The sequence below is a fragment of the Chlorella variabilis genome (assembly GCF_000147415.1).
Source record: "Chlorella variabilis unplaced genomic scaffold CHLNCscaffold_1, whole genome shotgun sequence".
In the NCBI taxonomy this organism is placed as follows: Eukaryota; Viridiplantae; Chlorophyta; class Trebouxiophyceae; order Chlorellales; family Chlorellaceae; genus Chlorella; species Chlorella variabilis.
The window spans coordinates 983,644-1,009,980 of NW_005435087.1; the positions used below are offsets into that span (position 1 = coordinate 983,644).

Below are 26,337 nucleotides of genomic sequence, written 5' to 3' on the forward strand. Positions count from 1 at the left end.
CACACACACCACTCCGCCCACCTGTATCACGGGGTCGTCGTGGGTGAGGGAGTCGAAGTCGTAGTTGAACACGGCCTTGCCGATGATGTCCAGGCCGAAGCGGGAGAAGAAGTTCTCCATCTCCACCGCCTTGCCCGCCTGCGGGGGCGGGGCATGGGGTGGGGCGAGGAGGCAGGTAGTGGGAGGACAGGCAGGCAGGCAGGCAGGCAGGCAGGCAGGCAGGCAGGCGGGGCAGAATCTGGCTCGGGCCATCCTGTCCCCAGGCCTCCTGCCGCCCTGTACGCACACACACAAACATCACACACACACACGAAGCCAGCGCCGCCGCCGCTCGCTGCAGCCCACCCCACCATCACCACCACCCCGTGGCGCTCACCCGCTGCGAGACGGCCAGCATGTCCGCGCCGTGCAGCGCGCAGTCGCCAAACATGTCCAGCATGGCTGCCAGGTACTTCTTGTGCAGCGCGGGCAGGATGGTGCGGCGCCGCACTTTCCACACCTCGCCGTCGGCGGGGATCAGGCCCTGCCCCATCACAAACTCCAGGATCTCAGACAGCAGTCCTTTGGAGTAGTTGTTGGCGTTGTGCAGCAGGATCTGCGGGCAAAGCGGCGGGGGGAGCGGGCAGGTGCAGGCGGCTGGCAAGAGGGCCAGGGGAGGGACAGCGCGCGCCGCAGGCAGTGCACTAGGAAACAACCCAGCGCACCCACAGCAAAACAGGCTCCAGCCAGTGCGCTGCACGCGGCGCCGTCCTGTCCACCACACGCGGCAGCAGCACCGGCTCAGCGGCAGCGCCAGTACGGCGGCAGCAGGAACAGGGTGCCGCAGCTCACGTGCTTGGCCAGTTGCGGGTCGGACACGATGACAAACTGCTTGGGCCCAAAGGACAGCTTGAACACCTTGCCGTAGATCTGGTACAGCTTGAACAGCGGCACAAACACGGGCTGCCCCACAATCTCCCGGATGTCGCCCGTGGCGGTGGGCATGCGCTCCGCCGCGTTGCGCTGCCACCGCTGCCCAATCTTGGCCAGTCGCATCGACAGCGCGCGGCCTGCGGGGCGCGGCGGGTGCTGGGGGCGTGCGTCAGGGGCTGGGAGGGGCGCGGCGGGCCGCGGGTGTGGCTGGGAGATGAGTGGCCTGCTGGTTGGCGAGCAGCCGGCACCCAGCGAAGGCACCCAGCGCCACCAGATGCCGGGCTGGCTGCCGCGGCTTGGATCAGCGGCGGCAGCGAGGCGACAGGCACACGCATGCGCATTGCAGCGGCATGCACCTGGGCCCACTGGGTCCTTTGCCAGTGCGCGGCGGATGGGCCGCGTGAGGCGCTCCTTGGTGGAGCCCGCATCAGTGAACTCCCCGCTAGCGATGCGCTGCACGCAGGAGGCAGCGGCGGCGGTGAGGCTGGTCAGAGGCTGCAAGCTTCCACACATCCTCGTGCCGACCAGCACGCACGTCTTTTGCTGTGTGCAACGCGTGTGGTCGGATTTCGCGGTGGCGGCGGTGTGCAAGCGGGGTCCCGCATGCGCCGCCACCGCTGGCCACAAGCAGCCCAGCCGCCGAGCGGCAATCGCCCGCCGCATACCTCCTCTAAGCTGTTGGAAGGCTTCCTGCTATTGGGCGGAGGCGTGGGAGGCTGCTCGTGGCCGCCTGCTGCACAGACCGCAAGCTTGCGCTGCTGCCGGGGGGCCGGCCTAGCTTGATGACCTCCTAGCCGCCTGCCTGAAAATGTACTGCAGCCGCTGCCGCCCACAGCCACGCGCTGTGCCATGGCTTGCCGCAGCCACGGGAGGGGGGCCGCTCTATAGGCTCTGCTGGCCCCTCTAGAGCCTGTTTAAAATGCAACGGAAGCAATGTGCTAGGTAACCGCTGCGGCCTGTGGGCGGAGGTGGGTGGGGCGTGGCCGGCATACACGGCAGCAGGCACCCCTGGTGGGACCAAAAGGCGCTGTAGGCGTTGCATTGCATTGTAGCATCTCATTTTTATCATCGCGATGGCGGATGACGGCGGCCGGCAGCAGAAGGAGCGCCTCGCAATTGGTGGCGACCTTGAGCAGCAGTGGCGGCTTGCCTGCGCTCTCAGGCAGCGAGCCAACCCCACCACGCTCTGCAGTCTGCTCAGAGCTCTTGGCTCCGATGGCCTGATGGCGCCAAGCAGCCAGCAGGCACTGTTGCAAAACTGGGCCGGGGGTTCACCGCTGGCGGAACTGTTGCCGCCCGACGTCGACCACCAGCGGTGAGGGCTGACCAGTGGCAATGCTGATGCTGTGCTGCTGCATGGCAAGTGCGTGCGGGTGTAAAACGGTGCACCATAGATGTCCCATGCCGATCACCTGCCTCGCCCGCCGCAGGCGTGTGCTGCGGGCGGTGGTGCTAGCTGCGGAGCAGGATGGGCAGGAGGTGTGCGAGGAGCTCATGCAGCTCTACAGCGCCCGTCTGCTGGGCCAGGCAGGTGCAGTCGGCGGCGGCTCAAGCACCGCACTGTTAGCCGCCCCGCAGCCGCAGCCGGGCTGGTGCTACAAGCTGTACGGCTATGCCCCGGCAGGAGAGCCCACCGCCGCCACCTGGCACCGTATGGGCGTGCTGGACCGGCAGGCGGTGGAGCGCTGCCAGCAGGAGCAGCAACATTGGCGGCAGGAGCTGGACGGCCAGCAGCAGGGGGAGGAGGATGGCGAGCCCGGGCTGCTGCCGCCGCTGCCTGTCACGGCCGGCGATGCGCGGCACGGCCTGCTGGCCCTCCACGTCTCGCTCAATCTGCTGGAGGGCGGCACCGGCTGCCACGAGTGGGAGGCGGGCTTCTGGCTGGCAGAGTGGGTGCTCAGCCACCCGCAGCTGGCAGCAGGTGCGGGGCTGGGAACAGATGGGGTCGCGGCAGCTTGGCCAGCTGCGCTGCTTTCTCGTGCTCGCCAGATGGGCACCCACACACCCCTCCGAACCCCTTGTGCGGTGCGCTGGCATGGCCCGTGCAGGCCGCTGCTGCCTGGAGATTGGGTGCGGGGCAGGCATGGTGGGCGTGGCGCTGCACCGCTGTGGCGCCGCTGCCGTCGTCTGCACAGATGGCGATGCCCAGACGGTGGCCAACTGCCGGCTCAACTTGCAGCTGAATGGCGTGCCGCTTTTGGCTGCCAGGGACGGCCCGGCAGATGCAGCTCCTGCCGTGGGTGACGCCACTTTCGGGGATGGCAGCAAAGTGCCGTGGGCAGGCTGCCGGCAGCTGTGCTGGGAAGATGGGTGGGCTGCCGGGGGGGGCCAGGAGGCGGCAGGCACCCAGCAGCCAAGTCTGGTCTTGGGAGCGGACCTGCTCTATGACCCTGGTGTCATCCCGGTCCTGCTTGCCCTGCTGAGGCAGGTGCTGGCAGCAGCACCGGCACAGGAGGATGGCAGCAACGTGGAAATGCAGCAGCAGCAGCCGGCAGCGTACATCGCCACCACTCTGCGAAACGAGGCCACCCTGCATCAGTTTTTGGTGGCGGCGGAAAGCGACCCTGCCATTTACATCCAGCAGCTAGCGGGGCCTGCAGCACGCAGCTCAGCGGGCAAGGCGGCAGCAGCTGGTGGGGTCGAGGAGGGCGCTGCTGGTCGGGATGGTGGCTGTGATGCCAGTAGGGGCGGGAGCAGCCCCGCGATTCGTTTTCAGCACGTGCCGGAGCTGGAGGCTGCCCGCAGCCGTATCTTCCTGCACAGAATCACCCTGGCGCCGTGATGAGCCCTGCTAATGCCCACTGCTTTTGTAGAATCATCAACAGTGGATAAATCTGTTGGGCATGTGCACCAAATCCATGCACGTGTGTGTAAGACAAAATGCATGTGCAGAGAGGGGTACACAGACAAACACATTAGTGTACAGACACAGGGGAGGCGGTGGGTGTGCTGCTTGCTGGTGGCTGAATGAAGAGGTCGGAGTGAGAGGGAACCCCTGAGCACACTGCCTGAGCACAGAGCCAGCTGCCACTCAACATCTGCCCAAGGCAGGTTGACCCATTGCTGATAGAGTTGCCACCACTCATTTCACTCCATCATGTCTGAGTGGTGGTGTTGCTGCTGCTGTAGCTGCTGCTCCTGCTGCTGCTGCTCCTGCTGCTGCTGCTGCTGCTGCTGCTGCTGCTGCTGCTGCTGGGCCCCAAACACAAAGGCGCCCTGGGTGGGCGAGGATCCAAAGTTGAGGTTTGGCTGCTGCTGCGGGCTAAACGTGGGCGCACCCGCCGCCGCCGCCGCACCGCCGTCGCCAAATGCGCTGCCGCCTGCAGCGCCAAACGCGGGCCAGCCAAAGGGCCCCGCTCCGGCCTGCTGCTGCTGGCCCGCCGGCCCGCTGGGCTGCTGGCCCACTGGCACCTGGAAGCCGCTGGCATTGGGCCCAAGCACCTGCAGCTCTGCGGCCTGCAGCCGCGCAGCGTCGTCCTTTGTGATGGCTATCTGCGGCCGCCGGTCCTTGACCCAGTGGTAGGCCTCGCTGCGGGGGACATGAGGCAAAGGGGAACGGGTGTGTGAGGGGGGTACAGCACTTTTGAGCAGGGCATTGCCTCCCGAGCCCGTCTAAACAGGCAACCCCCGTGTGGACAAGGGAGCCAGCACAAGGCCACGTGCCAGCACTGCAACTATGGACGCACGCTCAGCGGGCGCGGCTGCACCTCCACCCCAGCACCCCCACCTGAGGCGCCAGGTGTTGCGCCGCATGAGGTAATAGATGACCACCACCGCGGAGCGAGACAGCCCGCTCATGCAGTGCACCAGCACCTTGCCGCCCTGCCGCTGCACCTCGTCTGCACGCGGCAAGGCGAAAGGGAGGGGTGGGATGCAGGCCTGCGAGGCCCATGCTGGCGCTCCAAAGGCAGGACGGGACTGCAAACATGGCCTGGCGGCGAGAGCCGCCTGGCGCACCTAGGAAGCAGTAGCACTCGTCCAGTGGCGGCGGGCTGGCGGACACTGTGTGGTAGGTGAAGGAGTTCTTGTACAGCGCCTGGCAGCTGGGCACCGTCTGCACGGGGCAGGGGCGCCAGGGGCACGGCGGCAGCGGCTGTCAGACCATGCTTTTCCGGGGCCCGCAGCGCAGCGCACAACCAGCACGCGGCGGCCGCGAGGCTCACGTTCAGGATGTTGCCTATGCCCAGCGTCTTGAGGATTTCGTGGCGCGAGGCGTGGTCGTAGCTGCCCAGGAAGAGGAAGCCGGGCACGATCTCGGAAGGGAAAGCGCTGGGCGGCTTGACGGCGGGCAGAGGCGCAGCGCCCGCGGCGCACCCCGCCGGCATCTCCAGGCGGTGGCCGCAGATGGCGCAGGGCTCGCCGCCGTAGTACTGCATGGCAGGAGGGTTGTGAAACGTGGGTGGCAGCAGCTGGGCAGGCTGCGGATGGGCTGGCAGGGAAGGATCAGCGGGGACCGGCATGCGCAACAGGCTGCAGAAAACCACCACGCTCGATGGCCGCAGCCGTGCTAGGCCCTCACGTCGTGGTAGTGGCCACACACATCACATGGCTCCTCCCTTTCACGCTTCTGCTTCATTGTGGCGGGGGGCTGGGTGCCGCCGCCGGTCGGTGACCGCCGGTGCAGGGGTGGCTGGCTGCAGTGGACGCGTCGGGGCCCGCGCTGGCGGCCGCGGCTGCGTCCCCTGAGCCTCGTCTGCGTGCCACAGGTGGAACAAGGTCGCCCAGTCAAGCCAATAGCGTTCCGGCCCGCCGATCACGAGGCTGGGCGGGAAGGCTGCGACGATCTGGAGAGCGGAGCGATGTGTGGAATTGCGAAAGCCGGTCCAAGCGCCCTTTTGCCTCTCCTGCCGTGAGCACGGTTTTCTTGAGTTTTCTTTTGCGACGGCCCCGCCCATCCCGAGCGCCCTGCACTCATCTGATTGTGCAGGATGAGCTCCCAGCCGCTCCCGCGTGCTGTGCTGCGCAAGGCTGCCCCTGCGGCAGGTGTCGTGGGCAGCAGCAGCGGCGCCCAGGCTGGGGAGGAGGGAGGGTTTGCGGGACGGGAGGGCATCCAGGTGAAGAAGCAGCCGAAAGGCGGAGCCCACCCCCAGCAGCAGCCTTCGGCCGCCAACTTGGCTTCCGCTCCGCCTGAACCGCCTCCGCTGTGGCTGTCCGCACTCTGGTCAAGTCAAGGCCATGCACTCTCTGCAGGATGGTGAACCGTACTGCCTGCTGGATAGCACCACCTGGCAGATGTGCCCTCAGGCTGTGGCCGGGCCGCTGACAGCCGCGAGCCACGACTTTTGCGTGACGGGAGTGCTGGGGGCACAGGGCCTGTGCAAGTCTGCCTTCCTGAACCGCCTGCTGGGTAGGTGTGGCAGGCCTTGCCCTTGCCAGCAGCGCCAGACCATTGGATGTTGGAATGGTGGCCCTGCTGGATGGTGCCCCCTTTGATGGAATAGCGCCACCACTTCCCTCGACACCTGGTCTGCTGCCCTCCTTGCGCACAGGGTTTTGTGGTGACCTGCCTGCGGCGGGGCCCCACCCCACCAGCGCCTTTCCTGTGTGGCCAGGCACGGCTGGGAGGCAGGCGCAGCAGCAGCGGTGGCAGCACTGCACGCGCGGCATCACGCTGCGCGTCAGCGCCGACCGCCAGGTGGCGCTCGATACCCAACCGCTGTTCTCTGCCTCTGTTCTGGCAGACATGGTGGCGCGGTGGGAGCAGCAGCCACCGGCGGCGCTTGCGGCGCCGGCGGTGGCGGCCGCGGGCGAGGGCAAGGCGGCGGCGGTTCCTTACGAGGGCGTGCAGGCGCTGGCGCAGCTGCAGCTCGCCGTGCTGCTCCTCTCCACCTGCCACCGTGTGCTGGTGTTTTGCGAGGGGGTGGGCGATGGTGCACGTTGCACCTGGGACTTCATGTTGACCGCTGAGATGCTGGCTCGCGGCATCCCTGACCCCAGCCTGCCGCCCCGCGACCCGCAGCAGCCAGCAACGGTGGCGGCAGGGGCAGCGGCGGCAGCGGGGGCGCAGCCGGCGCGGCAGGCACCCCCGCAGGAGCACCTGGCAGAGGTGGTGCTGGTGCATGTGGTGGCGGCAGGCAGCGGGGAGCCCAGCGCGGCCCAGCTGCAGCTGCTGGACCGCCAGCTGGACGCCTTTTTCGCCTCCTCACGCCTGCGCCGCCCAGGTGCGCGCGTGTGTTGGTGGTGACACCACTTTCCTTCTGTGTCCTTGCTTCCTTGCGTCATGTTTTGCTTGGCCCTAGCCACTGCCTGCCTGCTCTGCAGGTCCGCTGCGTATGCTGGAACAAAGCGGCGCCAGCAACGGCAGCGGCCATAGCACAAGCGGCGGCAGCGGCCCAGGCGAGGGCATGAGCTACTGGGTGCTGCCAGCACTGCCAGGCGGCAGCTCCGGCAGCGCAGCCGACCCAGCAGCCTGGGCCACGCTGGTGGCGCAGCTGCTGGGCCGGCCATGCCCGCCCCTTGCGCGGCGGTGCTCGGGGCAGCAGTGGCTGCGGGGCGTGGCGGGCGACTGCTGGCGGGCGGTGCGGAAGAGCACCGACATCGCCACCTTCTACTCCCGCCTGGCCCGTACGCAGCTCAAGGGCGCCGCCGGGTGGGGGCTGGCGCGGCCGTGAGGCCAGCCGCCGCGGCGCCTGCGGGGGAGGGCGCCGGCGGGAGGGGGCGGTAAGCCCAGGGAGGGCGGCCCACCACACGGCCGCGGCTCACGTTTTGGGGCTTGCATCTGCGCTGGTTTTGGGCCGCACAGCTTGCCAGTGGTGTAAAAACGCTAGGGCAATCCCACATGTCCCAGCACGAATCGTGCCAAATATCACTGGCCGATCGGCGGCGCACACTCTGCACTTCCCTCCTCGGGTGTTCTGCGCTCCCCAGGGCACACTGCACCATTCCTGAGCCCTGATCACTGCCCCAAAGCCCATCCTGCAAACGCGCCAACGCCATGGCGAGTCTGCAGGACCTGCAGGGCTTTGTACGCACGGATAGCTTCTTCACACAATGCCCCGCCCACGCCACCAGCGCTGCAAGGGAGGCGCAGCTCAACTTTTACGATTGCTCAAAAAACCAGCCCTGCTGCGCCCTGTGTGTGGCCTCCCAGCCGCTGGCGCCCGTCTTACAGGTCAGTGGGCTCGAAATGGGGCAGGGTGGGCACAATGTGGGGGCGCAGCAGCGGGAACTGAACCGGCGGCGATCTTCGAGTCCAGCATGGGCGGGAAGGGCGTGCAAGGGGCCCTGGGGAGCCGCCCCAGCCCCCATCGCGTCCCCCGATGGACAATGTGGCCTTTGCGTGGTCGCATGGCTCGCGTATTGCGGGCCGCGGCACCTGCAGCTGCTGGTGGCGGCGCCCACGCCCCGCGCACGACGCCGCCGAACGGCGCCCGCCCGCCCCTGCCCGCAGGTCCGCCGCTCCAGCTACCATGATGTGGTGAAGATGGCAGACATCTCCCGCTACGCAGACATCGGGGGCATCCAGGGTGGGTGGCTGGGGCCTCTGCGCTTTGGGTTTGTACGATTCTGGCTGCCCGTGCCAGCCGCCGCTCTGCCGGCACCGCCGCCGCCGCCGCCGAGTCCAGGCGCGGCGGTGTGGCGCTGTGCCTTCGTCCGCCTCCTCCCTCCTCCTCTGCGTGCCTCCCCTCACGTCCTCCACCCCCGCCGCGCTCCCGCGCCCGCGCAGGCTACACCATCAACAGCTCCAAGGTCATCTTCCTGCGCCGCCGCCCGCAGCCACGGCCGCCCAAGGGCGCCGTGGGCGCCAGCCTCTGCACCGTGTGCAGCCGCCACCTGCAGGACGTCAGCCACTACTGCTCGCTGCAGTGCAAGCTGGACCATCTGGAGGGCGTGAAGCACGTGTCGCTGCGCAAGCTGGCGCCCGCCGCCGCCGACGACGCCAGCCACAGCAGCGGCAGCAGCGCGCGCAGCAGCGGCGGCGCCCCCGAGACGCCCTCCCACCTCGACTCCCTGCGCATGCTGGACGCCGCCGCCGCCTCCAGCGACAGCGACTGCACGTGAGCGCCAGCCCCTGCCCCGCGCCGTGCCGCCTGCCCTGCCTGCCTCGTATGCCGGAGGGGTTTGACCTGAGTTGGTTTGGCTGCTGCCAGCCCTCTGGGTGGCTGGTTGGCTGACCCTGCTGCTGCTGCTGCTGGCCCCGTGTGTCCCGAGTGCAGGGGAGCCGACTTCCACGGACACCCCGCCAAGCGGCGCAAGGGCTGCCCGCTGCGTGCCCCCTCCACTTAGCGCACTAGTGTTCCGCCTTCCGGCGCACCCCAATATACTAGTAGCGCCCCTCTCTCCGGCCCCCCGCGCCTGTCACTCGTACTGAGCAGCGCCCCGCCCTCTTGTGGGCCCTCTGCTGGTCTCTGTACCCTGAGTCTTTCGTCTCACTCACTGTCTGCCTTCCGCCCTAAACCCCCTTCCTTTCGTTGTTGGCCCGCACATCGCCCCAAGCATTGAATGATTCGTGGCTGGCGGCGCATGGCCGCACTCGGCGTGCATGCGCCCGCCCCAGATTTGATGCTGTCGAGGAAATTGCTCATCTCATCGGTACACACATCCCACCCACCCTCCTGCGGCCCTCAGCGCTGCCAGGTGTCGCTGCCGGCCTGTGCCCGCAGTTGGCCCCACCCTTCCACCCGCACCCCAACCGAATGCCTTCTCTCTTGTCTCCTTCCCTTCCTTTTCATGTCATACATCCCGCTCCATCGGAGCTGGGCGGGGTGTCCGCCCCACCAGCCTGCTATTTGAAACCCTGGTGTCTTTGAATTGCTTATGGGCCTTGCATGCTTTCAGTTCCTGCCCTTCCTCAGAGCGCTCCGCACTGTGTCTCACCCGCCGCCTTGCCCCCATCCGCTCAGGCCTGTCTGGGCGCCTCTCTGTCTTTTCTCCGCTGCCTGCACGCCGCCGCCTGCGATGGCCGCGAGTGCAGCCCCAACATCCTACCCTGCTTGACCGTGTCTGTTCCTTGAAGCAGTACCCTGTACACTAGCGTGCTGATGTGTGCCTTCCTCTCTCCCATGTACGCCTAGCTCGCCACGACCCCTATCCCCATGTCCCCTTGCATTTGCGCCTAAATGCAATCGTTTGCCCATGACGGTCTATGCTTCTTGTTCCCCGCTTCTCAAACCTCTTCCATAAACGCAACCGAGAAGAAAATCCATGATCCACCAACACTGTCTTTCCAACCGCATGACTCCGATCCGATGCCCTGGGCGTTTGGCCCACGATGTGATTTGTCGCCGTTTCTCACGCGCCTCGTTACCTCTTTTCGCTGTTCAAGTGTCGTGCGTCGACACCTTTTAGAGTTAGCTTTTGGCTGTTTCCCAGCACTGACGTAACAAATGACCCCGAATGCCTGTCTTACACATAAAATGTAATAGTAAAGGTCTCTCCTCCTGTCTCAAATCATCAAAATCCAAAATCTACCTGGAAGGGATTGTGGGAACGCAACAAACGGCGGGAGCCTGCGTGCTGCGCTGTGGCACAGCACAGCAGGCCGCAAGCCCAAATCGTTATGTGTACGCCGCCCAGCGATCTACAGCCAACGTTGCAGATTCCATTCCGTCCGCGCCGCCCTGGCTGCAGCTGTCGGCCCGGCAGGTGCAAAACGTATCGAGGGCAGGGCGTGGTCGGGCGCTGGGATAGGGCTGCCAGGCTTTCAGCGGCGGTAACATCCATTTGGCCGCACCGCCAGGCCCGGCGCTAGTGTAGCTCGCCGTGATGGCTGGAGTGCTCTTGGCAGCCTGCCTGGTGAGCCGCCCTGGGGCCCTGGGGCGGCGGTGCACGCACATCAGTGAGCGGGCGGCACAACAAGGTGCTGCAGCGGGGAGCAGGGGCTGCTGCCGCCCAACTCCTCCGCCGCCTGGGCCGGTCCGGCATGGCATGTGCAGGAGGCTTACCAGGCGCAGGCGCATGCCATGCCCGAGGACGCCGAGTTCCCGACGCTGGCGTGGGAGGGGTGGAAGGAGATTGCGGAGAAGCTGGGCATCCTGGGCACGGTGGACTCGCCCATCTTCCGGCAAGCCGCTGCCTTCCGCTCTCCGGCGCTGGCCGAGCCTGCGTGCATGCGGGTGCTGCTTGTGCACCCCCACGGTGGCCTGCTTGCTGCGGCAGGCAATGCCGCCAGGATCTGCCCACGGCTTCGAGCGCCTGCTGCGCGCGTGTGCGTGCATGCTGTGTGTGTGCAGGGTGCGCCAGGCCGTCAAGATTGCTGTGTCTGCCGATGCTGCCAGCCTCAAAGGCGACCACGTCAAGTTTGGTGCGGTGGAGGAGCGGCTGTGCGACATACTGTCGGGCGGCGCCTCGCTGTCCCAGGTGCCAGACACGGTGAGCATGGCGCAGGGGGGCGGGGCAGGGGCGCGGGTGGGGAAAAGAGCTGCGGCTGGTGCAGCTGGCCAGGTGGGCTGCCTTGAGCAGCTGGTGTTTGCGCCAGATCACGGCATGCATGCTGCTGGAGGCCAGTCGTGCATGCTTGGCGCTGGCTGCCGCTGGCTGCCGCCGGCTGCGTCTCGCCGCCGGCGAACCACTACGCTGCATCCAGACCCCGAGCCGCGTCCCTGCCCTACCCCACCACCTGTCGCCGCCTGCAGCAAGCGGAGGAGTTGATGCTGCGCCCCGCCAAGGCCAGGATTGTGCTGCGGGAGCGGCGGCGGCGGCCTGGGCGCCACAATAGCGTGTCCCGCTACGAAGTGCTGTTCCACAGCCACCCCCACGAGGAGGGCACCTGGTGGGGGCGGCGGCGCGGCTGCTGCTCGCGCTGCGCTGTGCTGCGCTGGGCTGGGCTGGCTGCACCAGCCGCCTTCTGGCCTGGGCTGGCGGCTGGCTGCCCCAACCCGAGCCCGTGCCCAGCAGCAGCATGGTGTGCGAGAGGTGCCAGGTGCCTCACCGTGCCTTGCCCGTGCACCGCTGGCCGCCGATGCTGGGGGGTGCAGGCTGACGCAGGGGGAGCTGCGCCGCCACTTCCCCGACACCTGGACCGAGATGATTCGAGACTATAATGAGCGGAAGAGCAGCGGGCGCCTGCTGGAGCCCAGCCCCTCTGATGACGAGGGGGAGGGGGCGAGGGCAGCAGGCGGCGCGGGGGAGGCAGAGGCGGGCAGTGGCGCAGAGGCGCGCAGCGACGTTCGGCATCCTGCGGGGCAGCAGCAGGCAGAGGGGCAGCAGCAGCGTGCGGCGCAGCAGGAGGAGGAGGGAGGAGCGGCGGCGGCGCCGCAGCATCCTCGCGGGCAGCCGCCCCCGCACCAGCCGCAGGAAGGGGAACAGGCACGACGGCAGGCACCACAGGCGTCAGCGGGGGGCGCCTCGGTCCTGCGAGCAGCAGTACAGGGCAGGGGGAGTGGCGTCAGCAGTGCTGCGAGGAGGCTGAGTGCCGCCGGCGGGCGTCTGCCGCCGGCTCAGATGCCGGTGGCTCCCCGCAACATCCCTCTCGAGTCCCAGCCTGAGCAGGAGCAGCCGCTGCACGGCGGGCAGGGGCAGCCCCTGCCGCCCTCCGTGCTGCTGGCGGGTGTGCGCATGCAGCCCGTGGAGCATCAGGCAGCTGCGGCGCAGGTGAGGGCGCCGCGCCGCGCTGCGCCCGCCGCGGCTCGGCAGCAGCCGACAGCGCCAGCCCAGCCGCTACCTCCGCCGCCGCAGCCGTCGACCTTCTACGTGCTGCCCTTGCTGCCGCTGCAGGCTGCCTCCCCGCTGCAGCCGGCCTATGGCTCGGGCTACCGTGCTGAGCAGGGGGAGGAGGCCAGGCGTTTCTTTGTGCAGCCGCCGGCGCAGGCGGCGGCGCCTGCCCCAGCGCCAGCCCACCACAACGCCCGTGTAGTGCCACACTGGGGCCCGCCCGCGGCGCCTGCAGCGGCGGCAGGGACAGGCGCTTCGGGCCCAGCCGCCCAGGCGGACTCCCTCCTCGCCCGGTTCTTCCAGCCCACGGCGCAGCAGGCAGGCGCGCCGCCCGCCTACGCGCCGCCTCTCATGCGCAGCGTCCCTGCGCCGCAGCCTCCGCCGGGGTACGCGTCAGGGGCGGCGCCGCAGGCGCCAGCGCCCATCCCTCCGCCGGGCTACCGTGCAACAGCTGGCGGCTATGCCGGGGCTTCGCCGTTGCAGCCCCCGCAGCCGTCGCCGGCGCGCGTGGCACTGTCGCCCGTGTATGGCAGCCGCCCCGCAGCAGTGGCCAGCTTGCTCGGAGGCGGGGGCGCCCCCCTCGCGGCGCCCCGGCCGCCAGCTGGCTACAGGTCACCTGGGGGCGCGGCGCCCGCCGTGGCGCCGTCGCCCGGCGGGCCGTCTCGTGTGGTGTCGGGGCAAGCGCTGTACCAGGCCCTGCGCCGCAAGCGGCCGGCGGCAGCTGCGGCGGAGGGGCCGCCTGCTGCGGGGCCGCTTCCCCCGCCTGTTGCTGGTGCGGTGCAGGCGGGCGAGGTGTCATTTTCCTCCCTTTTCGGAGAGCAGCGGCCATCGGCTCCAGTTCGCGCTGCACGGCCGTACTCCTCGTTTTTCGGCGAGCAGGGGCCAGCGGCGTCGGTGCCGCAGAGGCCCGCGCCTGCCCCCGCCACGTCGGTGCAGCAGGCGGCGGCAGCAGTTGGCGGCGGCATGGATGAGCAGCAGCAGCCGGCCCCCAAGCGCCAGCGGAGGGCTGCTGGCGGTGAGAGCGTGGCCTGCCTGCTGCTGGCGGCTGTGCTCTGCTGGCCCTGTGTGCCTCCGATGCTTGCCCGCGTTGTGCGGATGCTGCCTCATGTCTCCCAACCCCTCTTTCGTTTCCCGCCTGCTCCCGCCGCGCCCCGCCTCCTCCTCCCCTGCAGCGCCACCCCCTGGTCTGGCTGCGGTGGCAGCGGCCGCAGAGGCTGCGGCTGATTCCGCCGTGGCCGCCGCCATCAACACGGTAGCAGGGGTGGCGGCGGCAGCGCAGCAGCAGCAGGGCGAGCCGGGTGGCTTGCCTGGGTCGGGCCAGCAGCGGCTGCCCACGCTTGCGCCGGAGCAGGCGGCGGCGGCAGATGCATCCACAGACCAGGGGCCACCAGATGAGGCGGAGCTGGCTTTCCAGCAGGTGGGAGCTGCCGGCTGCCGGCTGATCACAAACTGCTGCTGCTCTGGCCCTCATGCGCATGCTGTGCTGCAGCTCTGTTGCCTGTGGCCCCACTCGCACCGCGGTTCTGCTGCGGTCTGCCGGCACCTGCGGGGCTCATGACCGGCACCGTGCGTGCCTGCAGGGCCTGCCCATCATCGCCTCCATGTTTCAGAACAAGGCCCCCAGCCCCTGCAAGCTGGACCGGCAGGGCCCCCTGCTGCCGCCCGGCGACCAGCAGGCGCCGCAGGCGGCGGACGCGGCGGCGGCAGGTGAGCAGCCGGCCGCAGCTGCGGCGGCGGCGCATGGCCCTATGGAGCAGGCTGCCGCACCATGCGTGGCGGGGCCCGTGTGCTGGGGGCGCGGCAAGCGGCAGCCGTCCAGTTACGGGCTGGACCCCAGCGGCACAGGCGCATGTGCCTGCTCGAAGCTGAGGTGCCTCCTCACTCTGCCTGCCCCCACGCGTGCCCTGCCTGCCCTCCTGCCTGCCCTCCTGCCTGCCTGCCTGCCTGCCTGTCTACCTGCCCAGGCGAGGACGACTTCTTTGATGCTCAGGAGGAGCTGCAGCCCGAGGGAAGCCCGCGGCAGGCCGGCGCGGCGGCGGCGCCGGCGGCGCAGGCCCCAGCCCCGCTGCACCAGCTGCTGCGCACGCAGGCCGATGAGGTGCAGTGGACCAACCGGTACGACGAGGAGGGGGGCGATGGCGCAGACTCCCTGCCCGACACCCAGGCAAGCTCCCGCCGCGCAGCGGGCAGCAGATCGCTGGCGCCTGCACTTGGTGCCTGCGGGAGCCTCGTGCCAAATGCGCTGGTTGGCTGCGGCATCGGGCTGCTGGGCCGTTGCATGCGCCGTGTGCATGCCGTCACGCCCGCCGCTGTGCTGCCGCTCGTCACACGCCTGGTGCCCCTTTTTTGCAGGTTGTGCAAGGCGGGAGCGGCGAGGAGGGTGGCGAGGTGGTGCCTGATACCGAGGAGGAGCAGCAGGTGGTGCAGGCACAGGTGGTGCAGGCACACCGCAGAATGCAGGCTGGCATGCCGGGTGCCTGTGTGCTGTGGGGGGTGAGAAAGCCCAGGCAGGCTGCACTGTTTCCTGCCCCTCGCTGCTAACCTCACACCTGCCCTGTGCCTGCCGCTTCACCCCGGCTGAGTGCAGCCCGCCCCCGCGGCACAGAGGGGGCAGGATGAGGCGGCGCCACAGCCAGATCAGGCGCAGCAGCAGCAGCAGGCCATCCAGCGGCAGGACGCGGAGCCGGCTGCTGCTGCTGCCGGTCGAGGAGTGGCGGAGGTGGTGGATTTGGCTGAGGAGGAGGAGGGTGAGGAGGAGGAGGAGGATGACGACCCTGACAGCGACCACAACCTGGCCCTGCGCATCAAGGAGGGCACGATCAGAGGTGCGGCCTGCCGCCTGCTGCCTGCGTGTCTGGCTTATTGATGGAGCTGATCGCGCCGCGCGTGCCTCGTGGCCTCCCCTCGCGCGTGCGCCTCGTATCCTGCGCGCCTGTGCCCTTACCAGGCATTAACACTGCTGCATGGTGGTGGCTGGCCCCTGGCAGGCGCCAAGACGACAGAGGAGGGCGTGGAGCTGTGGCTGCAGTGGGCAGACGGCGAGCGGGCCGTGGTGCCGGCGGCCAGGTGGGGCACGCTGCGGCGGGGAGCCGTGCCCAAGCTGCATGTGCGCCTGCTGCACATGGCCGACGCCGCATGGGCAGGCTCCCCACATTCTTGCGCTTGAGCTCCGCCTCTGCTGCGCCTGACCTCCCGCTGCACCTCTGCCACGACCCTTGCCTGCGCCGCAGGCTGCACTCGCTGGCCCAGGCCGACTGCCCCGGCTGCTGGTCGCTGCAGAAGCTGATCCAATTCTACGAGAGCAAGACGCGAGGGGGGAGCCGCGCCAAAAAGGCCCGCGGCGGGCGGTGACGGTACCGGTCCGCTGCCAGGGGGAGGTGGTTGTTGGCATCACGACCCTGTGCTTGCTGTTCGTACAGCAAGTTACAGTTGTTGGAGTTCATTGATGATGCATGCTTTCTAACCTGCCTGGCATATTTGGTTCCAATCTATTGCGCATGGCGAGTAAAAGTACAAGCCTGGGGCTGTGCCTAGATCCTAACTCTGTCCTAAAGGGTAGCAGAGCTCACGCTGCCGATGCCTGCTTGTCCACAGCCGCAGGCGTCTCTTCCGCCGGCGGTGCTTCCGCTGCTGCTGCTTGCTGCTGCTCTTGTCGCAGGGTGTCTGCCACTCCTATCGACTGCCACTGCTGCTGGCTGCCGTCCTGTACTGCGCGCCACACGCGCTTGAGGGGCCCCGCCATCTGGGTGGGCGCGTTGGGCCGCTGCGGCTCTCCCCGCCACGTCAGCACGCCCCATGCCTTGCCGTGCTTGCCGTCCTGCACGCACGGCACGCAGCGCAAGGGCGGGGTGAGAAATGCAGGCCCCACCAGGGTGGATTCAGCCAACACGACTTGCTACCCCCAGGTGCCAGGCGGCGACTGACGACGCTGTGGTCCCAGCGCCCGGTTGTGCCTGTGCTGGCTCACTGGCGACAGCTTGACTCTAGCGATGGTCCAGTAGCAGTCATCCGTCCAGCTGGTACGGCTCAGCTTGCTGCCCAGGCCATGCTGCGGCATCCTGCTGAGGATCTCAAAGGCTGCACGGGGCCGGGAGCAGGAACAAGTCGGCACCATTTGGAGGCGGCGGCGGCGGCGGCAGCGGTGGCAGGGCCTTGCATAGTGCGCCCTTGCCGTTGCAGGACACCAATTATGCCGCGCCTCGGATCAGCAAGCGGCCAGCTCCAGGCCCCAGCGCACCGTTCTTGGCCTGTAGCAAACAGGAAGACCTCATGGCTGCTGCTGCTGGCCTGCCAGGGCAAGACCGAAAACCTGGATGTGGTGCTGGTTTTGATGCTGCTTGGATTGGGGCCGGGAGAAGGCTCCGCCACCACTCGGGTGTCGCAGCGTGATGAGGTCCAGGAGCGGCGATGGGTGCTTGAACGGCCGGTATGGACGGTGTGGTGGACCTGGATTCGAATAAATGCTCAATTGATCGACACAGAGGGGTGGTCGCCCGCCTCGGCCCCCTCGGACCCTGGGCGTGCACTGGCAGGGCGCGCCTGGCGCATGAATAGCAGGTCCGGGCCTGCCCCGGCCTCTACCTCGGCCTAGAGGACGCCTGTTCAGGAGGAGGGCCGGCAAGATGACGACCCGTGAGTGCTGGCCTGCATGTTGCGATGGAGCAGCGTGTGGCAGACGGGGCACCGCGGGGCGCGGGTGCTGCCCCAAGGATGCTGGGGGAGCCATGCACCGGCCAGAAGGCCCAGGCGGCGGGCCGGCAGTCTGGCGCCTCGGCCATGCAGGCTGTGCAGGCGGGGGGGTCCTTTGGCGCACACCGGGAGCAGCAGCAGCGTGTGATGCCGCGACCTGCTCGCCCGTGGGCAGACGGCGCTGCGATGCCGCCCGCCCATCGCCCGCCGCCGCTGCCTCCGCCCCGTCGCTGCCGCGCAGGCCTCAAGGCCCACCGCAAGAAGCGCGGCCACGTGTCGGCGGGCCATGGCCGCATCGGCAAGCACAGGAAGCACCCGGGCGGCCGCGGTAACGCCGGTGGCCAGCACCACCACAGGTGCGCACCTGGCGCACCCATCACTTGTGACTGTGCCGTCGCCCATGCTGTGCCAGGGCACGCCCATGCTGAGTGGAGGCATGCTGCGCTCTGGCCCGCAGGATCATGTTTGACAAGTACCATCCCGGTTACTTCGGCAAGGTGGGCATGCGGTACTTCAACTACAAGAAGAACAAGTACCACTGCCCCATCATCAACCTGGATAAGGTGCGGTGCTTGGGGAGGAGGTCTGAGGGTGTGTCAGGGAGGTCTGCGAGGCAGCCAGGCATGTGTGGGAGGCAGCAGGAGTGCGCATGGCGCAGCAAGGGGGCAGGGGCAGAAACGGCATGGCGCGTAGGCCGCGGTGGCACCCCCAGCCGGCCCGCCACATGCGGAGTCATGGCATGGAGCATGGATGCAGCAGCGATGGAGCAGCAGCATTCCTTTTCAAAGAAGCAGCCATAGGAGCAGCAGGAGCAGCTGGTGCGAGACGAGAAGCGACAGGTGCTGGCGAACCATCAGCGGCGATGTGGACAGCCTTCACCGGCACAGTCACACGCCGGTGGCAGCAGCACTGGAGGCTGGGCAGCCGCGCGCAGCGAGGCCGGCCCGACAGTACGCACGGGAGTGCACGGCACCAGAGCTGTGCGCGCTTGTGACAGCCAGCGCAGCGGCAGCCTACCCAGCAGCTGGTCGTGATAAGGCAGCATGGATCCAGCGGGGCGGGGAATGCCGAGGTTCACACCCACCGCAGCAGCTCCCCCTCGGGCGCATGCCCGCCCAGTGCCTGCCACCTTGCCCGTTTCTGACTCCCGGTGCCGTGCCTGCCGCCGCTGCGCCGCGCGCCGCAGGTGTGGACGCTGGTGGGCGAGGAGGCTCGCGTGGCTGCTGCCAAGGACACCGCCACCGCCCCCGTCATCGACATCACCAAGCACGGCTACTTCAAGCTGCTGGGCAAGGGCCAGCTGCCGCAGCAGCCCGTGGTGGTGCGCGCCAAGTTTGTGAGCAAGCTGGCGGAGAAGAAGATCAAGGAGGTGGGCGGCTGGGGAGGGCCGGGCCTGGCCTGGGGCTGGGTGGTGGGAGGTGGCGGATGGCGGTGGAGGCCCCTCGGAGGGGCTGTGGTGCATGCCATGACAGCAGGGTGGGGCGGGCCCCGCAGCTGTGGCTGTGGGTTGCTGGAGAGCTGAGGGCCCGGCAGCATGCCCGCTCACATGGAAAGGGTGGCGGCGGGGCAGGCCCTACAGTGTGCTGACGCGATGCATGCCGCGCGCCTCGCCTTGCTCCTGCAGGTCGGCGGCGCGGTGCAGCTGGTGGCGTGAGCAGCCACAACAGCAGCAACCTTCAGCAGCAGCAGCCCCCCCTTCGTTTGAGCTACTTTGTCCCTTGGCGCATGCAGCCCGCAGCAGCCGCCTCTGGCGAGCTGGCTGGCGGTTCCTTCCTAGCAAGTGTGTAATGCACACTCGACAGCGACTGGCAGTCAGCAGCGCTGTGATCAGGGAGAGGCTAGAGGGCTTGGGGGCATACCATGCATATATGTGCGGATATGTTCAGTTTTGCAGCGGGCATCTCGGGCTAAGTTGCGCATGCGCAGCACCCCCGCATGCGTGGCACCCCCGGGTGCCACGCCAGGTGGCATGTACATCATATGCTTATCGCCACGCAGAATTTCAAACTTCAAGCCCGCGCCAATTGGCCGGGAATTCTCGTCTAGAGCCGAGTGAAAGGAGACTCTCGTCGTTGCCGTGGAGCCTCTGCCGCCTCGCCTCTCCAGTCATTCTGCCGCTGCATTTTCGCATCGCAGCAGTCACGGTGGCTTGAAAGTCCTGCCAGGGTGCGCCGCTTCACCCCGTGCCAGACCGCTGTCGGCATCAGGCAGCAGGGCCCTGAACAGCCTTCCTCACCAGTCACCGCTCGATGGGGCCAGAGCAGCGCAAAGATCTAGAGGCGCAGCTGCCGGGAGCGCACGGGAGCCACCCGGCAGCGCCCGACGCCTACGAGCCGCTACCGTCGACGCTGACGGTGGGTCGGCCTGCCCGCCGCTGCTCGACTCATCCATGCCAAGGGCACATTTGTGAATTGAAATTGACGCTCGGGGCATGCTGCCTTGCTGCAGAGGCTGGGACGGCACTCTCTAGCTTCCGCCGGTCGGTTGCACGGCGGCACCCCCGACGGCTCCACCCACCACCTGCCCGACGTCATCCAGCCGCTGGCTCCTGGGGATGACAATGATGAGCTGTGTGACCACATGTGAGCAGTGCAGCAGGGGCGCGAGGGCTGGCGCTCCTGCCTGGCGGCAGCCTCATTTCCTGCCTGTCATCAGCCTCGTTGCCGTGCAGCTCGACCAGCGGCGCCACCTGCGCTAGCCACCTTTGCCAAGCTTGCCCCCTGACCGTGCCCCTCGCCCCTCGCCCCGCCCACTTCGCGCCGCGCAGGCACCACAGCAACCGCGCGCCCTGGCTGCGAGCGCTGGTGCTGGGCGCCAACGACGGGCTGGTGTCCATCGCTTCCCTCATGATGGGCGTGGGCGGCGGCACCTCCGACCTGGCCACGCTGCGGCTGGCGGGCGTGGCGGGCCTGGTAGGCGGCGCCCTCTCCATGGCGGTGCGTGGGGTGGGCCGGGCTGTACATGCATGCAGGGCATGCCTGCAGCCAGGGCACAGCCACAGCCTCGCCTGCTGTGTCTGCTGCATCCCAGACCGCCTCCTGCTGCTGGCCTGGTGCTGCCGCATCCAGCCCTGTTTATTTGCCTCGCAACCGTGGTGTCCCTGACGCCCCCTGGCTGCTCCCCGGCGGGCCTTTGCTGCTGGCGCAGGTGGGCGAGTACATCTCTGTGAGCAGCCAGCGGGATGCCGAGAAGGCGGACATCGAGCAGGTGGGCGGGGGTGGATCCCCGGCAGCGGGAGTTTGTTTTCAACGCCACGGCCGCTGGGAGGGCGTCGGTGGTGTGGATCCGAGCTGCAGGGCTGTGTGTGCGATGCTGCGGCGCTGCGGGCCTGCCCCGCCGCTGGCGCAGGAGCGGCTGGAGCAGCTCAAGGGGCCGGTGGCGCAGGCGCGGGAGCTTGAGGAGCTGGCGCAGATCTATGTGGCGCGCGGGCTGCCGTACAACCTGGTGGGGCTCCCCGCCGCACCTCCTGCCCCCACCTGTGGCAGGAGCTGGTCCCGGATGCTGGGCAGCATGGCTGGTGCCCCGCCCGGGGCTTCCGCCTGCTGCTGGTGTGGCTCTGACAGCTGCCCGGGCTCGGCCTGCGCCTGCAGGCCCGCCAGGTGGCTGAGGTGTTGACGGAGAAGGACGTGATCAGGGCGCATGCGAGGGACGAGCTGGGCATTGGTGAGGCTGGAGGCGGGAGCTGGTAGCCTCTCTCGCTGGTCTGGCAGCCGGCTGGCCTGCATGCACCAGGCAGACCTTCTCCACGTCCCCAAGCTGGCCTGTGCGGCCCAGCAGTCAGCAACCTGGCCCTCTTGCCTGCCTGCCTGCCTGCCCTGCAGACATTGACGAGCTGGCCAACCCGCTGCAAGCCGCCGTGGTGTCGGCCATCTGCTTCACATGCGGCGCGGCCCTGCCGCTGCTGAGCGCGGCCTGGATCATGGACCCCAACCTGCGCCTGGGCATCCTGGCGGGAGCCACCACCAGTGAGTGGCGGCTGCAGCAAGGCGGGGGCGTGGGGTGAGGACAGCGAGTGCTTCGGTTTCGGTGTGCCCCGCATGCTGCCACAGCAGAGCCACATCCCTCTGACCTGCATGCTGTGCTCGCCTCCCGCCCTTGTGCTGCTCGCAGTCGGTCTCTGCTTCTTCGGCTTCCTGGGCGCATACCTGGGGGGCGCGGGCGTGTGCCGTGGCGGCATGCGCGTGCTGCTGGGCGGCTGGATGGCGTTGGGGATTGTGTATGGCATGTGAGTTCCGCCGGAGCCTGCTCTGGGCTGGGCAGCCCTGTCGCACTGAAAGGGCTGTGGATTGCCACAGGCAGGCAGCCGGTGCGTGCTGGGCAAAATCGTAGCTGGTGCGTCCTGGGCAAAGTCGTAGCTGTGTTTGCCCTGTGCCTGCAGCGGCCGCGCCCTGAATGTGGAGAGCTCCGGATGAGGCGGTGGCGCCTGCCGCCTGCGGCGTGCTGTACCGCTGTCGCCCTATCCTGATGGCTCGGGGAGGCAGGCGGCAGGCACATGCAGGCATGTTCTTTTTGAGGGTGGAGGGATTCATTTTCTCGCTTCCGGACCCGACGCTGCCACCCACCGCACACCAAGCACGGTGCTCTATCGCTGGCAATTTCGCTGATTGGTTTCGTTGCTGACTTGATACTATCTCTCATGGTTGGCTCTCTCATGGTAACACATGCGCAGGCCGTTGCAGGCACCGGCAGCCAGGTACTGCCTGGCGCGGGTGGGGTACAGGCGCCAGCGGTCCAGCATGCTCAAGCGGCGAGCGGAGGTTCCAGCGCATGCCGCCCTGCTGCGTCACGGGCCGCATCGTGATCGCTCCGTAGTGTGATCAGGTGACTAATCCGATCGGTTCTGGGTGCCTCACACATCCTTTGGTTGGACTCTGACGTGGCCATCCTTCCCGCCTGATGCCATCCCACCTCCCTGCGCCCTCTCCAACTAGTCGGGAGTTCGCTTCGTTGGTGGTGGAGTCGAAACCGACAGAGGCTTGCAGGCACGGAGGGTCTTGCAGCAGCGACAAGCAATGCTGGCGCTGAGCAGCCGGTGCTGTGTCCCGCCGGGCGTTGTCGCTGCGGGACGGCCACGGGGCGGCTGCAGAGCGCTGGCGGCCCGCCAACGTCAAGAGCTGCGACCCAAGCGCGCTCGGCTGGCACCGGCAGCAGCCCAGGGCCCGCCTGCAGCTGAGGACATCAAGGCGGAGGACCTGCCCATCGATGAGCCGTTCGGCCTGGGTAAGCAGGCTGCTGGCCGGGTTGCCGGCCCGCCGTGGCGGTGGCGGCGGCGGCGGCGCCCGTGTTTCGCCGGGCGTCGTGCAGCGTCCAGCAGCGCGGTGCAGCCGCTCGCGCCAGCACACATTCGAGCACCTCCGTGGCTGCATCTCACACGCCTGGCGCGCTGCTGCAGTGCAAGACATGATGACCACCGGGGCGCTGCGCTTTGCCACCCCCGACCAGCCGCTCTCCTCGGCCGCCTCCAAGCTGGACAAGGTGACGGGGCTGGCGGTTTTGGACGACAGCAACGCCGTGGTGGGCGTCATCTCTATCCGAGACATCAACCGGCTGCGCAAGCAGGTGCGTTTTGATGGGGGCGGGCGCCACATGCGCCGCGCGGCGGCGGTTGGGCTGTTGCGGCACCGCATGCCGGGCGTCTGGGGCCAAGGTCTGCGGCCCCCGCAGGCATGTGGCGCGGTCTGCTGACCGGGGAGCTGTGCCGCGTGTGCCACGCCGCGCCGTCTCATCCATGCAGGGCGCCAGCATGGACGAGACGGTGGGGGTGCACATGTCGACGCCGCCCATCGTGGTGCGGCCCACCACCCGCACCGGCGAGGCTGCCGCCATCATGCTGGCAAAAAAGATCCACCGCCTGCCCGTGGTGGATGAGCAGGGCAAGCTGGTCGGGTGAGCGGGGCGGGGCGGGCGGAGGTCAGGCGGCGGGAGGGCCGCGACGGCGGCGGCGGCGGCAGCGGCAGCGGCAGCGTGTGGCTGGGGGTTGAAACAACAAGAAGCGGGCCAGGGTGGTGGCGGAATAGGCCGGGCGCGAGCCATTCTGAGGGCCCTCGCCACGCTCCCAGCCACCCCACCCCCGTGCCTCCCTCCCTCCGGCCCGCCCTCCCCGCCTCCCCGCGCGCAGCATCATCAGCCGCACCGACATCTTCCAGCGTGCGCTGGCGGCCAAGCAGGAGTTCTTCCGGGAGATGTCGGCCTATGGGGAGGACTACCTGGGCGACGACCTGCTGAACGTGCGTGTGTGTTTTGTGTGTGTGTGGTTGGGGGGGGAGGGGGGGGAGGTGGCTTTGCTCAGGCAAGCCGCGCTGCGCTGCGTGCTCTGGGCCTGAATGTGTGTGGAGAGGGTGGGTGTGTGGGGCAGGGCTGAGGCAAGCCGCGCTGCACTGCGTGCTCTGGGCCTGAATGTGTGTGGGGTGGGGGTGGATGGGGGGGGCGCAGGGCTGTGGCAAGCCGCGCTGCGCTTCGTGCTCAGCGCCGCGGCTGGGCTGGGCAGCGTCGTGCTCCCTCGATCCCGCGAGCGTGCTTGCTCTTGTGCTGGACCCCAGCGCCGCCATCGTCGGTTGGGCCCTGCCGCCAATGTCCCGCCGCTCGCCTGCTCGCCTGCCTGCCTGCCTGCCCGGCCTCCCATGGCGCCGCCCCCGCTGCCGCCACGCAGATGCGCAGCAGTCTGTCGGCCACGTTTGATGAGGAGGAGGAGGCGGCCAAGTGCGCAATCATGGAGGAGGCGTGGTGAGGGTGCTGGCTGGGCCGCCGCTGTTGTCGCTGGCATGGCCGCACCCCTGCCCGCCCCACCCGCGGCTTGGCTGGCGCTGGCCTGCTGCGCAGCGGCTGGGAGCGGGCCGCCGCAGGCCGCCCCTGCCCCGCCTCCCACCCGCCGGCCGGCTGCGGCCGCTGCGTATCCCTGACCGACCCTCTGTGCCCCCCTCCTTTCTTCCCGGCATCTCCTGTCTCTCTGCCCTGGCAGGACCACCAAGTACCTGTACGACGGTGACTGCTCCATGTGCCTGTCCCTGGTGTCCATGCTGAAGCGCCAGGACGACGGCCAGGGGCGCATCAAGTTTGTCAACATCGCCAGCATGGCGTACGACCCGGCGGAGAACGAGGGCATCCTGTATGAGGAGGCCATGGAGGTGGGTGGTGGGCAAGGGAGAGGAGGAGGAGGAGGAGGGGGCAGCAAGGAGCTGTTGGGAGCAGGGTGGAACGCGGGGCGCGCGGCCGCACGCCGGCTGCCGGCGACGGCGACGGCGCTGCTTGCCGCTGGGCGTGCCGGCTGTGCGTGGTGGCGCTGACGGCGCCAGCAAACGGCCTGCCAGGCGCCAGCCCTGCGCCGCTGCGCCCGCCTCGCTTCGCCGCGCCTCTGCACGCCCTCGCCGCACCTCCACACGCCGTGCCGCCCCCGCGCAGACCATCCACGCCATCAAGCGGGACGGTACCATCCTGAAGGGCACCGAGGCGCTCAAGCAGCTCTACTCGGCGGTGGGCATGGGCTGGGCCGCCCAGTTTGGAGACCTGCCTATCATCTCAACCGTGAGTGCCAGGCCTGGGCCCCCCGCCTGCCAACCACGGCTTGGCCCTGGCTCAGCAGCAGGCCGCGCTGCGCCGTACATGCACATCCCCTTGCCCCCTAAACTGTCCGGCGCTGCCGCCGGCGCAAGCGGCCGCCTCCCCACGCTCCGCGGGTCCCTGCCGGCCCAGCCAGCCAGCCTATCACACACACACACACACACACACACACACGGCTGCCGCCTGCCTGCAGGTGGTGGAGTGGGTGTACGAGGTGCTGACCAAGCTGCGCATGCCGGTGGGCAAGGGCATGGATGCGGTGCTGGCCATGCGGCGCATGAAGATGACCAGCGAGGGCATCGAGCACTGCGTGGACGACGAGGAGGAGTGCGAGGCGGAGTGGTAGGCGCCGGGCTCCCGCCTTCCCCGCTGCCAGGCTCCTGCCGCCCGCCGCCGGTTGGCTGGTGGAGAGCAGGCGTGTGCGCGCCTGCCGGTGTCACCCGTTCCCTTGTCGCAGCGTGTCGATGCATGTGGTTTGCTGCCCCGGTCTCGTCGCTTTCTCTTTTCCGCTGCTGTTCCAACCCCGTGCCGCTTGCTGGCACCAGTGACAGCTGCCCACAGGCGCTCGCTGCGCTGCTTGTAACGCCCCCACGTCTGCGCCCAAATTATTTCCTGCACTGCATTCCTTTTGGCGTACCAACAACATGAAGCCAATGCTGATTTCATCATCATGATTACATGATGTTGCAGGTGTATTAACACCTGCAACAGAGGCAAACCATGGTGATCCATTTCAAACTACAGTGTCATCCTCATCCTCATCATCTCCCACGTGCCGCCATTGCTCTCGATGCCACGTGCCCCTTGCTCCTCCAGGTAGGCCTCCCGATCACCAGTCCCCTCCTGGCGGGGGTCATGCATCCCCCACCCATCATGCATTTCAGGCTTCATCTCCCTCAAACCTCCACCATTTTCCCTCTCGTTTGTCGTGATCGACTCCGGGTAGCCCAAATGCTTCATGACTCCCCCCAAGCTGCACATCAGCGTGCATGAGTCCAACCCTGGGAGGCGCCTTGACAATGAACAGCCGCGCAGGCAGGCATCTAAAAGACCAGGTCAGGCTCCTCCTATAAATCATCCCGGGCAGCGCAGCCGGCGCCATGCCGAGGCGGGGCCAAACACCTCGAGCAGCAGCGGCTGGTGGAGCGAGCGGCAGCAGCGCAGGCACGATGCTTGGGACGACAGGAGAGAGGCGGACGAGCAGATGATGCTGGCCACCACACCGCAGCGGGCGGCGCTGCAGGCGGGGCAGCGGGCGGCAGAAATCCAGCAGGTTCAGGCGCGGCTGGACAGCACGGAGCCACTGCGCTGCTGGCCCACAGCTGGCCGGCATGACGGCACTCTTTGCTGTTTCAGGAAGACTGGAACCATGCCGGCAGTGTATCACGGCCTTGGCGGCGTGGCGGGCTCCCTCGTGGTGCCCATTTTTGGGTGCACTTCGCACGGCGAGAAGAACGTCACAGCGCACCCGTTCCAGGTTGGCTGTGTGCCCACCAGCCCTGTGATCAACACTGTCTACCTCTCAGAAGATTTGGTGGAGATGTTCCGGCTGTTGCAGCTCAAAGACGGCGTTGGTGGGCATGGTGG

The 26,337-nt window shown here is 68.3% G+C and overlaps 9 protein-coding genes across 9 annotated transcripts in view; 7 read left to right on the forward strand and 2 right to left on the reverse strand.

Annotated features, from left to right (window-relative positions):
* Nucleotides 1-1,985: 1,985 nt before the first annotated feature.
* On the forward strand, nt 1,986-3,694 carry CHLNCDRAFT_133128 (hypothetical protein; the record flags this gene model as incomplete). Its single annotated transcript, XM_005851688.1, has 4 exons — nt 1,986-2,227; nt 2,343-2,833; nt 2,961-3,148; nt 3,341-3,694. The coding sequence occupies 4 exons, from the start codon at nt 1,986-1,988 to the stop codon at nt 3,692-3,694; spliced, it is 1,275 nt and encodes a 424-aa protein (XP_005851750.1).
* A 698-nt stretch (nt 3,695-4,392) lies between these two features.
* CHLNCDRAFT_13330 (hypothetical protein) lies at nt 4,393-5,482 on the reverse strand (the record flags this gene model as incomplete). The annotated part of the gene is made up of 5 exons (XM_005852030.1): nt 4,393-4,441; nt 4,640-4,751; nt 4,870-4,966; nt 5,076-5,282; nt 5,432-5,482. Coding segments are annotated over 5 exons (516 nt in total), but the record flags the coding sequence as incomplete, so codon positions are not given.
* Nucleotides 5,483-5,840: 358 nt separating this feature from the next.
* CHLNCDRAFT_133130 (hypothetical protein) lies at nt 5,841-7,523 on the forward strand (the record flags this gene model as incomplete). Its single annotated transcript, XM_005851689.1, has 4 exons — nt 5,841-5,966; nt 6,103-6,259; nt 6,465-7,073; nt 7,174-7,523. 4 exons carry the CDS (start codon nt 5,841-5,843, stop codon nt 7,521-7,523), a joined length of 1,242 nt encoding a protein of 413 aa, XP_005851751.1.
* A 244-nt stretch (nt 7,524-7,767) lies between these two features.
* On the forward strand, nt 7,768-9,197 carry CHLNCDRAFT_29200 (hypothetical protein). The gene is made up of 4 exons (XM_005851690.1): nt 7,768-8,023; nt 8,303-8,378; nt 8,579-8,909; nt 9,069-9,197. The coding sequence occupies exons 1-4, from the start codon at nt 7,847-7,849 to the stop codon at nt 9,136-9,138; spliced, it is 654 nt and encodes a 217-aa protein (XP_005851752.1). The 5' UTR covers nt 7,768-7,846; the 3' UTR covers nt 9,139-9,197.
* A 1,420-nt stretch (nt 9,198-10,617) lies between these two features.
* CHLNCDRAFT_133132 (hypothetical protein) lies at nt 10,618-15,855 on the forward strand (the record flags this gene model as incomplete). Its single annotated transcript, XM_005851691.1, has 14 exons — nt 10,618-10,647; nt 10,788-10,957; nt 11,085-11,223; nt 11,487-11,623; nt 11,829-12,444; nt 12,529-13,296; nt 13,441-13,519; nt 13,677-13,921; nt 14,085-14,211; nt 14,469-14,749; nt 14,857-14,937; nt 15,092-15,329; nt 15,492-15,570; nt 15,735-15,855. 14 exons carry the CDS (start codon nt 10,618-10,620, stop codon nt 15,853-15,855), a joined length of 3,111 nt encoding a protein of 1,036 aa, XP_005851753.1.
* Nucleotides 15,856-16,069: 214 nt separating this feature from the next.
* CHLNCDRAFT_133133 (hypothetical protein) lies at nt 16,070-16,775 on the reverse strand (the record flags this gene model as incomplete). The annotated part of the gene is made up of 3 exons (XM_005852031.1): nt 16,070-16,321; nt 16,472-16,581; nt 16,742-16,775. The coding sequence occupies 3 exons, from the start codon at nt 16,773-16,775 to the stop codon at nt 16,070-16,072; spliced, it is 396 nt and encodes a 131-aa protein (XP_005852093.1).
* A 439-nt stretch (nt 16,776-17,214) lies between these two features.
* On the forward strand, nt 17,215-18,847 carry CHLNCDRAFT_133134 (hypothetical protein; the record flags this gene model as incomplete). Its single annotated transcript, XM_005851692.1, has 5 exons — nt 17,215-17,335; nt 17,435-17,549; nt 17,651-17,756; nt 18,380-18,562; nt 18,818-18,847. 5 exons carry the CDS (start codon nt 17,215-17,217, stop codon nt 18,845-18,847), a joined length of 555 nt encoding a protein of 184 aa, XP_005851754.1.
* A 595-nt stretch (nt 18,848-19,442) lies between these two features.
* CHLNCDRAFT_133135 (hypothetical protein) lies at nt 19,443-21,605 on the forward strand (the record flags this gene model as incomplete). The annotated part of the gene is made up of 9 exons (XM_005851693.1): nt 19,443-19,547; nt 19,642-19,775; nt 19,961-20,129; nt 20,341-20,400; nt 20,542-20,637; nt 20,784-20,856; nt 21,015-21,158; nt 21,304-21,418; nt 21,572-21,605. The coding sequence occupies 9 exons, from the start codon at nt 19,443-19,445 to the stop codon at nt 21,603-21,605; spliced, it is 930 nt and encodes a 309-aa protein (XP_005851755.1).
* Nucleotides 21,606-25,681: 4,076 nt separating this feature from the next.
* The window catches only part of CHLNCDRAFT_56494 (expressed protein), a gene marked incomplete at its 3' end in the record, with an annotated part of 2,121 nt that continues 1,465 nt past the window's right edge, over nt 25,682-26,337 (forward strand). Inside the window, exon 1 of the mRNA XM_005851694.1 lies at nt 25,682-26,324. Coding sequence (XP_005851756.1) covers nt 25,709-26,324 — 616 coding nt within the window. The 5' untranslated portion in view covers nt 25,682-25,708. The remainder of the gene's footprint in view (nt 26,325-26,337) is intronic.

What these genes read in the sequence shown, in the direction of transcription:
- CHLNCDRAFT_29200 (XM_005851690.1), top strand. Translation starts at nt 7,847, where the DNA reads ATGGCGAGTCTGCAGGACCTGCAGGGCTTTGTACGCACGGATAGCTTC. An exon ending in CGCTGGCGCCCGTCTTACAG is followed by an intron (nt 8,024 to 8,302) that starts GTCAGTGGGCTC and finishes CCCTGCCCGCAG; the next exon opens with GTCCGCCGCTCCAGCTACCA. An exon ending in TCCAGCGACAGCGACTGCAC is followed by an intron (nt 8,910 to 9,068) that starts GTGAGCGCCAGC and finishes TCCCGAGTGCAG; the next exon opens with GGGAGCCGACTTCCACGGAC.